The 13,028-nt window shown below is 38.4% G+C and overlaps 1 protein-coding gene across 3 annotated transcripts; it reads right to left on the reverse strand.

Annotated features, from left to right (window-relative positions):
- Nucleotides 1-221: 221 nt before the first annotated feature.
- LOC107688623 (tubulin-specific chaperone cofactor E-like protein) lies at nt 222-12,816 on the reverse strand. 3 transcript variants are annotated; one of them, XM_016486338.1, is made up of 8 exons: nt 12,653-12,816; nt 12,237-12,376; nt 10,557-10,738; nt 9,647-9,903; nt 8,720-8,846; nt 8,443-8,559; nt 6,992-7,013; nt 222-1,629 (listed from the first exon to the last, which is right to left on the reverse strand). In XM_016486338.1, the coding sequence occupies exons 1-8, from the start codon at nt 12,789-12,791 to the stop codon at nt 1,333-1,335; spliced, it is 1,281 nt and encodes a 426-aa protein (XP_016341824.1). In that variant the 5' UTR covers nt 12,792-12,816; the 3' UTR covers nt 222-1,332. The 3 variants fall into 3 exon arrangements, with proteins under 3 accessions (XP_016341824.1, XP_016341822.1, XP_016341823.1); XM_016486336.1 differs by lacking the exon at nt 6,992-7,013 and adding an exon at nt 7,241-7,277; XM_016486337.1 differs by lacking the exon at nt 6,992-7,013.
- Nucleotides 12,817-13,028: the final 212 nt, after the last annotated feature.

Below are 13,028 nucleotides of genomic sequence, written 5' to 3' on the forward strand. Positions count from 1 at the left end.
ATTCACAATCTGCATCTACATATTTTTTTCCTTGTATTCAGTAATTTTGGCATTTTTCAAGTCTAGCCATTGTTAAGTGATTTTAAAAGAGAGCATTACTTAATAAATCTAGACAGCATCTAGACAGTTACATATATATATACAGTATATATATATATTATATATATAGTGTCTTGGTATTGATTTAGCAAGAAGCTGCAGTACACAAGATTTTGGTGAAAAATTGCCTTAACCTGATTTAAGTTTATGGTAAGTTTATAATAATTTATCATTTGAACTTTCCGATTTCGCAGGAAATGCTACGTTCATATAATTCCTCTTTGTGTGGCTACGTGATGTCTGTAAAATAAGGAGAAAAATGTTTGGCTATTGCAATGCATGTATGATGTGGTGGGAGGTGTGTTAGTTCTGATAGCTTGTAGCCATAACCACTCAGGAACATTATAAATACAATGGATCATTCAAAAATAAACCATATGAGAGATCATATAAGCAATCACTTTCCACTACAGTGGAAGACTATTACCTGCTCAAAAGACATTATTAATGGATATTTGTCTTCTTACTTCTTCTTTCTTTTAGGAGGGGGCGAGTTTTGACATTGCTAATGACATTTGCTCTTTCAAAACTTTCATACTGGTAAAAAATGTATAGCCTGAATGCACTGTAAGTCGCTTTGGATAAAAGCATCTGCTAAATGCATAAATTATTATTATTATTATTATTACAAAAGGATTGCCCGTATCCATGGTTACACCGGTATGCCTCAAACTATCATATTCAGCCATGCTGAAGAGCTAAGTCGAAGCCCAAATCACATAATTACCAGAATAATGTTCCTCCGCGAGTAACTTGGAATTTTACACCTCAGCTACTAGGGGGCCAAATATTCCATACTGCACCTTTGATAAATGCTAAAATATTCTTTAGAGTAGAGGCATGTATGCAGTTGTGGGTAATTCCTGAGAAGCAGTCTCATAAACACACATCAAGAAAAATTATTACGTACACACATTTTTTCTTGTATACATACATCCACAGAGCAGTGAATGTTAAAAGGGTTTTTTAAATTCTGATCCAACATCTGTTTTTAGGGACCATTTTTAAATAGAACTGAAGATTCTGGAAAACCAGAGTGGCAGTTTTACTCTGTCCTCAACATAAAGCATGCTGATCTGTGCACTGTTCACAGCATTCACATTGCCTGTATTGGAAGATTGTTAAGGTAAGGTATTCCAATAATTCTGGAAACAACTCAACCAGTCATTTTTCCAAAGAGTGCTCAGTTGTTGCTCTCTTTTCTGTCACTGTGTCTTGGGCACCACCAAGATTTCATCTCCATCTCGTATACTGTAGGAATGAAGTGCTCGTGCTCCATATTTCATTTCCTGAGGCTCTAGTGCGTAGCCAAGCTGCCGGTCGATATAGTACACACGTATCTTTTTTGGGGGTAGCTGGACCATGGCTCTCAAGTGCTTCTTTAGGTCTGCCACTGTCTGATCCAATCTGAGCTCTAGGGGCTCTGTCTGGTCCCCAAAACGCACCTCTACCTGGACATGACAGAGAGGGCGCAAATCCACCTCTGCAAGTGGGGCTAGGCGGCCATAGCGTGCTACCAAAGTGTGGTACCTGAAAAAAGTGGACAGCAGTGAGAAAAGAAGAACCATGTGAATTTAGCCAATGTATATGCTTGTTCGCTACTACACCCAGTGACCCATTTATGTTAAAACAAAATGTTGGAGTGGATTTTAGTTAAGACAGAAAGACTGTGAAGAAACCAAGAATAGAGAGAATATACGAAAGCTCTGATCCAAAATCTAGGGAACTGCCTACCTAGAAAGCATTTTCAATCAACAAAAGCATACTGACACAAAAGCTATTATTCCAGACAGTAGGCAGCAATATTTTGCTTCCAAGATAACTTGAAACTGTAACTAACACAAAAAAAAAAAAAAATTATACTGAATAAAAATTAAAGACATTTTTATATGTTAGATTTTTATGCTTGTTAGCATCACCCTGGTTCTCTCGACAAAAAGTTCGACCAAGAGTTCAAAAATGCTAACTTATTCCTGGGTTTTAGGAGTTCTTTCTACAGCACCCTACAGTTAGCTTAACAATATGCTAATCCTATTGGAATCAATTCTGGGTCATACTTTTACATCCCGCAATCTTTGTGCAGAGTTGCTACTTATGTGGACTGCTGCAGTTGTTCCAGTTCAGTCAAAAGTGAGGTTTCATGTCTTAGAAGTCAACTGCTTATTTAGGAGCTGGACTAACAAGTCAACTACGATTTAGAACAGAGCTAATGATCTACAAAAGCACAGGTAAAGCACACTTCTACTTGATATATGCTTGCACAACATGGTATGCAGACATCTCACCTCTCTCAGAAAGGTACGGGAGTCTCTTGATTTCCACAAATGATATACAACATCCCGGAAATGAAGAGAGTGGGAGAGAAAGCCTATTTCCACCTGGTATTAAGATGTGTTTTTGGAGAAGTGCTCAGCCACGTGGTCAGAGGGTACTGTGCCATCTCCTAGAAATGTTTTTTTGCATGGTGGGATGTCTGCATATGTCTGTTTTCATAAAAATTGTCAATCACTCTCAAACATTAAAAAAAAGACAGCTCCTCTAAACAATACTAATATCAGTGCACCATGGAAGTGACCAGAGTTGTGTGTGTTTGTGAGAAAAGGCTGTTATGTATTTGTGTACCTGTTTGTGTGTCTGTGAAGCACACTGAGTTTTTAAACCGTGAGAAAGTTCTCACCACCACCCCGGCTACCCTCCCTTCTTTCCCATCTTGCTGAAGGATTGTGGGAAAGATAAGAGGAGATCGGAAGGAACAATTAAATAAAATCTCCACAAAAAAAGTCTTTTAGCTTTAGAGGGCTACAGTAACCGACACAGCCAATCAAAGTAATTTCCCCAGCCTGTCCAGAAAAGTCTCCCCACAAAGCAGAGCCTGAGCCTGGGTAGGTGCCTGTGGCTCCCTGCCTTCGCCATGGGAATACTGCCCCCTCTATACAAAGTGCCACTCTGTCTGAGAGAAAGAACAGTCTCACTCAAGGGTCTCATTTAGTGTGGCTAAGCTCCTTAATTGAAGGTGAATGGGTGTTCGCTGTGATAACATAGCTGCCTTGGATTCCTTGAACAGTGCTTAGATCAGTCTCAGAGATGGGACCGGACAGTCGCCACCATGCAGTGCACCAGGTTCATAGTAGAGCCATACAGTGAGTCTACTGTAGATACTGCAGTTGTTGATGGCCTCAAAAACAACATGATCCGTTTTCAGGTAGATAACATGCACACAATCACCATTAGCTCAAAATTTAGATACCTACAACATAACATGAGAAATGTCCCCTTGAGACCCAATTAAATTCACTTGTGATTTACCTGTTAGCAATTTGGCTTTTTATCCAAAGCAAGTTTAGTACACATATTACAGTGGCAGTCACCCTGGATGAACTTGGGGGTGGGGAACCTGTCTATTTGAAAGTACAGTGGAGATACAGTTCCTTAGGCGTTGTTCACACTCCACACAGCTGCCGTTTGTGCTTTACAAACTTTAGGACTGACAGTCATTTTGCATCAGTTGAAATCGTATCTGTTTCTTGACACAGTGTAGGCAATAACTAGTATATCTACATGGGTTGCTATAGTAATGATGTAGGTGGTTGCATGAGACCAAGAGCATTTTTTCTTTTCAAACAACAGAGTCACACAAGGCAAAATAACAGACAACAGGAGCAATATTTGTCCAAAATATTCACTATACTTTATATTTTTTGGATGGGAACCAATGAGTTAGCTTTATTATTGAGGACATTAGTGGGTCTGAGACAATGTTGCCGGTGGTCCCCCCTGACAACAGCTCTAATTTACTATTGAAAAAATTAATTAAAATTAATTCAGACATAGTTTTAGACACTACCTCACATCCTGTATGATGTTACGTGTCCTGATTGACATTAAAAAGTACTTGGAATTTGATCTGATTGCTTAGACTGAAATACATTTAAGTCTGATTTCATTCGTGTTTCAGTCCTGTTCAGACTACAAAAAAAATAAATGCTTGAGTTAGATAAATTTGCTGCATGTTTGAAGAAATCGTTATTAACCCAGGTACTGCACCTCAAACTATCATCACAACCTCAATGTAGTCGCCACTATACCCTTAAATTAATTAAAACGGCAGTAAATGCTTTAATGGGGACTTGTCTACATGTTGTCTATGAATGCTTCTATCTTGACATCTTTAGCATCGACATCCCCCATGATGGATGCTAAAGAGCCTGGTTATGCAATCCACTTATCTTCTTAAATTTCTCATTGTCCGTAAAGAGTGATGCACTTAGATTTTCCCTATACATTTACCTTCTTACATCGTTGTTCTCCTCTAGGCCCCTATGTTGCCTTTCGCTGTCAAAATGTCAACAAGGTCCCAGGCTATAGTTACTCAAAGACAGTAAGACCAATAGCCCCTTTCATTTTCTTCATCCTCTCCTCCTGTCATCACTGTCTTTGCATCCCTCCCCTCTGGTCTCATTCCTGTGTTTCCCATTCCTCCCAGGGAGGATCAGGTTTTAGTTACTCAAAGGCTGATGAATGTATAGGGCTCCTTCACCTATTTAACGGTCTCCCTCCTACCCACATAAGCTATGTAACAAATGTACCTCACAGCTGACCAGTGGATGGTGACTGGGACCAATTTGTTTGCAGCATTAGTACAACTAAACTAAAGCTAAAATAGCTATTCCAGACTATTTTCAATGCTATTTTAGTGCACAAAGTAGTTTTAGAAGGATTTTCATAGGTATACGCTAAACAACATATACTGTATAGGCCTGATCTGGGAAATCGTTGTGAGCAATCAAGCAGTGAAAGGTTTGAATTACACTAGCCAGCACTCAAATCTCTATATCTTCTCAGCTTTATAAAGATAACAGTCCCATGCCTACTTATACCTAAAGTTTATGTCTAAGCAACCGTAAATGCGACTAAGGTTACTGTGGAATCACTTTGAAAGTCTCTCAAATGGTTCTACCCATTACTTTATGCCACTACAGTTTGAGTCTCATAAATTAGGCTGAATGGGTCTCTATACCAGTTACGTCTCATGCATTCAAAGATGGCCTGGTCCAAAGGTGCGTTTGAGGTCAGGGAAGCATCATTTCTTTCTGTCCATCTCTTTCTCTGTTTCTCAGATCTTTGCCCTCTTTCAGAGTTTTATCACAGAGTCGGTAACAAAGCCTAAGCTCTGATCTGTGCCCAAAGGGTGGGGGAAAGAGCAGGCTGGGTTCAAAAAGGGGGCAACCTTAACCCATATCTAGAGTTTACCATCTACTTCTACACCTGCCCTTTCACCCTCCAGTGCCAACTCTCATCTCAAACTCTTCCCTCTGGGAAATGGCTTTTCCTCCAGAAACAGACAGAGAAAAAAGAAATCGAGGTTGTGGATGGAGTGAGGAGGTCAGAAATGAGGGGCAGTGTACCCGGGTTTTAGTTTACATAGGTGATGAAAAGAAAGACTCTAAAGAAGTGGTCCCGGTGGGCACAAGAAAAAATAAATGAAAAAGTGAGTTGTTAAGTAATGGTTCACCCAGTCATGAAAACTTTCTCATGTCTTTGAAACCCATTTGATTTTCTTTCTTCTTTCAAACAATGAAAGTGAATGGTGACCACAGCTGTCAATCAAAATTTTAGTCAGATTTCACTTCACTCACTTCAGAAGACTTGGAATATAGTGCACTAGTTGTATGGACAATTTTTATAACTTTTATGATATTTGTACAGTGTTTGACAACCCCTGGTCCCCATCCACTTTCATATTATGGAAGAGAGCAGCTCAGTCTGCTAAACTTCTCCTTGATCTCCTTGAGATGAAGTAAATTATGACAGAATTTTCATTTTAGGCAAACTATTCCATTAGTATGGAGCCCCGCACATAACATAAAAAAATGACAAAAACAATTAAATAAAATAAAAAAATAAGATGCTGTGGCCACAAATTAAGAAATTGTTCCTGCGACTTATTAATTTGTGGCCACATTGTACTAATTTGTTCCCTTCTTTTAAATTTTAAGTTAAAATTAAATCAAGTTCAAATCATTTCCACAATTTAACAATTTACCTTAATCAGGGGAACAAATGAATGTCATGGGATAAATTCGTAATTTGTGTTTTTTATGTATTTATGCTATGGTATTTCGTTTTCTCTACGTGTCACTTGTGGGGCTCTGTGTTTTAGTTGTATAAAATTTCAAGTGAGAGGAATGTCAATGTTATCATGTTATCAGGGTTGTAAAAAAAACTCACTTTAGTTTCTGATACTTTAGACAGATGATAAAAGGCCACTATTTCTGAGAAAGGCCCATTTCCACCTCATCTCTAGTTTCCCGACCTTCTATAGCTAGAACGGGAACTGTGTCATAACTGTTTAGACAACTTAATCAATTCACTAGGTCTAAGAGCCATTCCAGAACAAAGGCAACACCATCTCCATCTCTCAACGGAAAAAACAGGAGAGAATGAGTCAAGGACGTCATTCCATCCCCTTTTGAAAAAATTCTCCAGCTAACTCAATCCCACCCAAAGCAAATGAAAAGGGGCAGGAGAGAAGAACAGGGAGGGGGATATAAGGAGGGGAAGAACGAATAAAGCTGCCACCTTGTGTATCGATTTTCTGATTGGGGTATTCCAGTACAAAGGCGTCTTTGAGGAGGCAGAGAGTGGACACATTGTCTCCCAAAGGTTAGAATCCCCTGCTGGAAGCTGGGGCCTGCCGCAGTCACTGAAACAGTCCTCCAAACACTCTCCCAGGTTAAGCGGAATGGGGTGTGTTAAGAACGTGGGTGATCCGTTTTCTGTGTCTTTGACCTGCAAAGACTTCCCAAAATATCCCCCCGAAAGTCCCCCAAAAAAAGGGATAAGGAAAGAGGGGAGGCCGGAAGACATGAGGGATGGGAGAGTTAAACGTCACCTGGATAACTGGAGATGCCAAACTAAAGAAAAAGAAGTGAAAGGAAAATAGGTTGGAATGTAGAAGAGAGAGAGAGAGAGAGAAAGACAGAAAGGCTATTTGTGCTAAACCGGAAAGAGGTGGCTGGGCTCTCCCAAGATTTTATTACATAGCAGCAAAATTTTGTTCCAACTAGAGTAACCACATTCTATAGTAAGCTACTGAGAAACAAGCAATACTGACAATAAAAACTGCAAGGGCTAAACTAACCTTTAATGTCTGTGGAACGACTGTAAGAGGATGTAACCTAAATTACAGCAAAACACTTTTCAGTGCATTATTCAAAACTGACAATGTTTATTTGTATACGAAAAACAAACTGGTGCTCATTAAAGTCAGCATAAAATGAAAATTCATCTCTATTTTCTGAGTGCATATTATTGATCTAATTGTGAACTCATTTGTCCATGTTGTTACATTTTTTGTCCTCATAATTCTTAATCCAAATCTCATAACTTGATCTTCCACTGAAATGACAGAATTCTGTCCACTGACCTATGCTAGACTCCAATAATTTCATCTGATTAAATCCCGCCTCTTTCTTACAATCGACTGTAAGCTCAAATTCGGATCTGCCTCCATCCAAATTAATAACCGATGCATAGAAACAAGCTCCTGCACTGCATTATTTTCCTTTTCAATAATCAGTTTTACTCAGATGTACTTCACAACACAGAAAAAAAAGATTTGTCCCTACTCCAGTTTCATTGCAACTTTAAACCCTTTAAAGTTCCTCTGTATGTTTCTATATAGACTTATTTTATGGATATCCATATATGCTGTAAATATGCTGTAAATAATTAACAGACAGCCTTTTAGTGTTCAATAAAGAAGTATCTTCTTAGGGGTACTAATTTGGAATAACTAAAACTGCAGAGAGAAACCAAAGAGCTATAAACTTTCAAGCTTTGAAGAAAATGGGTAACATTAGTTATGGGTAACAGATAAGACCCGGGATATAAAAATAAAAAGAAGCGGCAACACTTTATTTTAAGGTGTCCTTGTTACACGTTACATGTACTTACTATTAACAATTAATTATGCATAATTACATGCAAGTAACCCTAAGCCAAACCCTAATCCTAACCCTAACATATAGTAAGTACATGTAGTTCATTAATATTACTCAGTACTTAAATGTATAATTACACTGTAACAAGGACACCTTAAAATAAAGTGTAACCAAAGAAGCATATTATTTAAATTATAATAGCGATATTATAGGCTGATTAAATTGAATATTTTCATGATATAGACACCAATCATTTTCTGTACTGTATATAGTAATAGTATATGTATTTTCTGTACTGTACTGTATATGTACTGTATATTTTCTGTACTTTATATGTCTATAAAGATTGAGAGAGTTGTGTATATGGAGTGTGGTGGCGTGAGGGGTGCAGGTGGGTCACCTCTGGGGTAGCTCATCCTCAGGGCAGTCGAGGTGGTAGCGGATGAAAAAGCGTTCTGCATCCTCTCTTTCTCCATTAGTGACAACACTGCCGTTCAATACAGTCACATGAGGCAACCTTACAAAACACAGAAGAAGAACAATTGCGTGTGAGGAAGGGAAACAGAAAGAGACACGGAATACATGGACGTGTACAACTCCATATCGGTGGCCACATTGATTTGTGTAATCATTTCTAACAATTTCAAAAGTGGCTACTTTTGTGTATGATTACTCACTGTGCTACCATAAGATAACGTCTCTCCTGATCGGTGTAGGGCTGCAGTAAAGGAATACCCATCACTCTGACCTCTTGAAGCTTTGGGAAGAAATTCAGTTTCTCAATGTCCTCCCAGCAACATAGACCTAAAATAACACAACACGTACATATTAGCTAATAATCCATTAAAGGTGTAGTTTACCTAAAAATGAATTCTGTCAATTTTTAAATTACTTACCCACATGTTGATCCAAACACACTAGACTTTGCTTCATCTTCGAAACACAAATGAAGACATTTTAATGAATTTTTGTTCAGAACACATCAAGCAAGCACATTTGGGCTTCCCTTTACCATATTAGATGTGTGCGTTGATCAGTGTTTAAATGTCAATAAAAGTCCAAATTAAATCTGTTCATCACAAAGCAATTGCGCCTTTTCAGAAGACTTGGATTAACCATTCAAGTGGATTCATATGGAGTAAGTTTTCTATGTTTTAGGAAGTTTTTGAAGCATCATAGTATTAATGGAATAGACCTTCAATGGAGGGACAGATATATTTCAAGTTTCATTAAAAATATAATTTGTGTTTCCAATATGAACAAATATCTTATGGTTTGGAACAACATGAGGGTGAGAAATGTATTTTTGGGGTAAACTAACCCATGATTGTTTAAGAGATGTACTTAATTTACAACTCAAAACCACAGAAAGGAGATGACCTACTGAATAATAGAAAAAGAACATTTGAAAGCTGCATTGGAAGGGAAGATTTTCAATGAAGAACTGCTTCACTTTTGGTCTGTTCCTCATACAAAACTACTCAATTTTGTTTAAATTATAAATTAACAGATTATGAAGGGTAATGCTGCAACTACCTAGACATGTGTGTGTGTGCTGATATTCTGTCTGACTCTACAGAGATGATGTTCATGCAATCCAGCACCTGAGTTGTGTAGGTTGATGCTGCGCAGGTTGGGGAAGAGTCTCAGTAGAGAGTCCTCAGGCTCGTGGATAGATGAGAGGGAGTTGTTTGCCAGAATAAGAGACACCAGGCCTGGATATATAAGGCCCAATTTACGAACCTCCGCCCAATCCTGCAGCTGGTTATCTGTGATATGCAGCAGGCGCAGGGACGGGCACGGTATAGATGATACACTCACGCTCTCATACTCGTTCAGACACAAAAACAATTCCTCCAGCCTACATACATAGAACCACACGAAAACACCAAGTTTTAGTGCATGACAAAACTACCATTTTCACAACTATAGGGCCATGCGACAGTCACACAATACCAAATACCTCCATTTTAGGAAAAAAAGTCCATTAAAATACATAAAAATGTTAGTTTGGCATAATCTTTGATTTCTTGGGAAAAAATATTTTAACAAAACTGCTTCAATGATTGGCATAGTTTAAAAAGTTTTAGTTTAAGAGCCCACCAAAATTGGCAAAACATCTTCTGTAGTAATATGTTGCTTGGTAAATTGTAGTTTGTCATTATATATGGCTGCTTGAAAATGTCAACTTATTTTGCTCCAAGAATTGTGTAGTTAAGTAATCTTCACAGCAGGGTCTAAAATGATCTTAACCTTGAGCTAAACCTTGACCCCTTGGGCCCAACATATTGATTTCAGGCTGAACTACCAGTGTAAGTTTACGGTGGCAGAACCTGTTTGTCCGAACAATGAATGCTTGGAAAGAATTACAACTTTTGCAATGCAGAGACACTGCACACTTAAATCATAAATAATGTATTAAAAAAACATGACAAACACATAAAAAAGCTCTAAAAAATCTGCGGGGGTGCAGACCGAGGCTACTTAAATGCTATAAAACACACACACACTTACTCTAGGATCTCTCGTGTAAGTGTGTGCACCATGTCCCAGGTGACATGCGTGTTATTGAGCACAAGGCGGCGGAGGCCTGAGAACGCTTCAGCAGCTCCAGGCTCAAGACTCGACCCTCTCAGTGGATTCATACTCAGATTAAGAAAGTCTAGGTTAGGGATGTTAGACAGGATCTTACTTATCTACAAAGAGAAGAGGAAAGGAGAGAAAAGAATGAAAAACTGACCAAACCCAAACAGTTTGTTTAGTCAAGCTTGTGTTAGGTAGCTGACCTCAACTTCATCATTGTACTTTTAAATGTTGACAGAAAAACTGGCAAAAAAAAAAGTCCACAGACAGAAGTCACTTTCAAATTAAACAGCACTCTGTTTGTCAACACACCGAAATTTGTGTGGAAAAACTATGCAAAATCTGTGTGGGCAAATTATTTGCCCTTATTCAAAAGAAATGACTGGATTTCATTTAGCCCATGAAACTTTGCCAAAAATGATACAAGATCACCCAAAAATTTTGCTGAAAATTTACTTTAGGCCATCCAAGATGTAGATGAGTTTGTTTCGTTATCACAACAGATTTTGAGGAATGTATTGATGGACAGTTGATTTACTGGAGTCATGTGGATTACTGTGATATTTTTAACAGCTGTTGGAACTCTCATTCTGACGGCACCCATTTACTGCAATGGTGAGCAAGTAATGTAATGCTGCATTTGTAATCCAAATCTGTTCATATGAAGAAACAAATTCATCTACATCTTGGATAGCCTAAGGGTGACCAAATTTTCATTTTTGGTTGACCTACTCCTTTAAGACTTATTTTCTACCAACATCAAAGTATGAAATCTGATAAGACTTAAAGGGGTCATATGATGTTGCTAAAAAGAACATTATTTTGTGTATTTGGTGAAATGAAATGTGTTTATGCGGTTTAAGGTTCAAAAAACACATTATTTTCCACATACTGTACTTTATTGTTTCTCCTCTATGCCCCGCCTTTCTAAAATTCGTCGATTTTTACAAAGCTCGTCGGTCTGAAAAGCGAGGTGTGCTCTGATTGGCCAGCTATCCAGTGCGTTGTGATTGGCCGAATACCTCAAGCGTACAGCGAGAATAAAAGTAACGCCTTCTTTCTTTGCATGAACATTTGAGCGGTGTCATGCAAATCTTCCCACATTGTGACGTAGATATGTGGGGGCGTGTTAGAATGAGCCGCTTTAGGTAGGCGTGGTTGACTCTTAACTTTTATAAAGAATATCTCTTTGGATTTGAGACTTTAGTCTTTGCAACTTTACAGATCTTCTTTATGCACCAAGAGCTTGTAACACTTCAAAGAGAAAGGAAAAATTGAAATCGCATCATATGACCCCTTTAATACGGTTCTATATGTTAACCATGATTTAACGCAATAATACTTTTACAGCATTTATTAAACTTACTAAATTTATTTGAATTTCTACAAATACTAACACTTTTTTTTAAGTTGCATAAATTAACATTAAATTCATTGTTCATTGTTAGCTTATGATACCTAATGCATTAATCACTGTTAATGAACTGAATATTATTGAATCGTTCAGTAAGCATTACCTATATATCTTAATGTGAAATGACATTTTTGCGTTAAATACACAAATGTAAATACACCGAGACAAAACCTGTGACTCAAACACATTTTTATCACCTCTCCCCAGTCTTTTAACTGGTTGTGAGAGAGGTCTAACTCAACCACGTGAGCACAGAAAGTGGCCACCTCCTCTTCATCTCCGGCCTCTGTGATTCCACAACTATCCAGAACCAGGATTCTGGGCAGATTCAGACGATCTAACACACAAATACACAGAGACATAAACTGCCTTTAAATAACCAGTTAATGTAATTAATAGATGAAAAATAATTTAACTTAATATCTTTGGAATATCCTTTAGTTTTTGGCCCTAGAATACATTTATATAATGATAACAACATGTGTTCTTCAACAGACACAGCAAAACAGTGTTAAATGATAATAACCAGTGTGCCAGGATCCAGATCGTATCTAACACACCCTCGTTAACTAGGAGGCTCAGCATTTCACCTAATGCCAAAAATAAAACTGACCTTTGACAGGTGAACCCTGGGGACTCGACCGGATCACCACTCCAACTCCTGGCCCACGGCAGTATGGGAAGTTTTCCGGGCTGTACTTCTCACTGATCACCTGCACTAAAGTGCGTCCTTCTGTCTCCTCTGACTCCATCTCACCTCTCCTCACACTCTCACACCTTCAGCTGAGCAAACACAAACAGGATTGAGTGTGTTAAGGTGAATGTAGCATCAGATTCAGTGAAACAAACAGGTTTATCAGTTATGTGGACCGAGTGGACAGGCATGCACTTGAAAGAAATGGTTTGCTAACATTAGAAGAGAGTTGTCTGGAATTTTGGGCCGGGGCAAAGGTTAGTACAACAAGTTTCAAAGAGCTGACGTTTGGGTC

This window comes from Sinocyclocheilus anshuiensis, unplaced genomic scaffold (genome assembly GCF_001515605.1).
Source record: "Sinocyclocheilus anshuiensis isolate Anshui unplaced genomic scaffold, SAMN03320099.WGS_v1.1 scaffold805, whole genome shotgun sequence".
NCBI lineage: Eukaryota > Metazoa > Chordata > Actinopteri > Cypriniformes > Cyprinidae > Sinocyclocheilus > Sinocyclocheilus anshuiensis.

Coding starts and splice junctions, on each gene's coding strand:
- LOC107688623 (XM_016486336.1), bottom strand. CDS start 12,791: ATGGAGTCAGAGGAGACAGAAGGACGCACTTTAGTGCAGGTGATCAGT. Junction 10,739..12,236: donor AGTTAAAAGACTGGGGAGAG/GTGATAAAAATG, acceptor TTCTCTTTGTAG/ATAAGTAAGATCCTGTCTAA. Junction 8,560..8,719: donor CGTTATCTTATGGTAGCACA/GTGAGTAATCAT, acceptor GTGTTTTGTAAG/GTTGCCTCATGTGACTGTAT.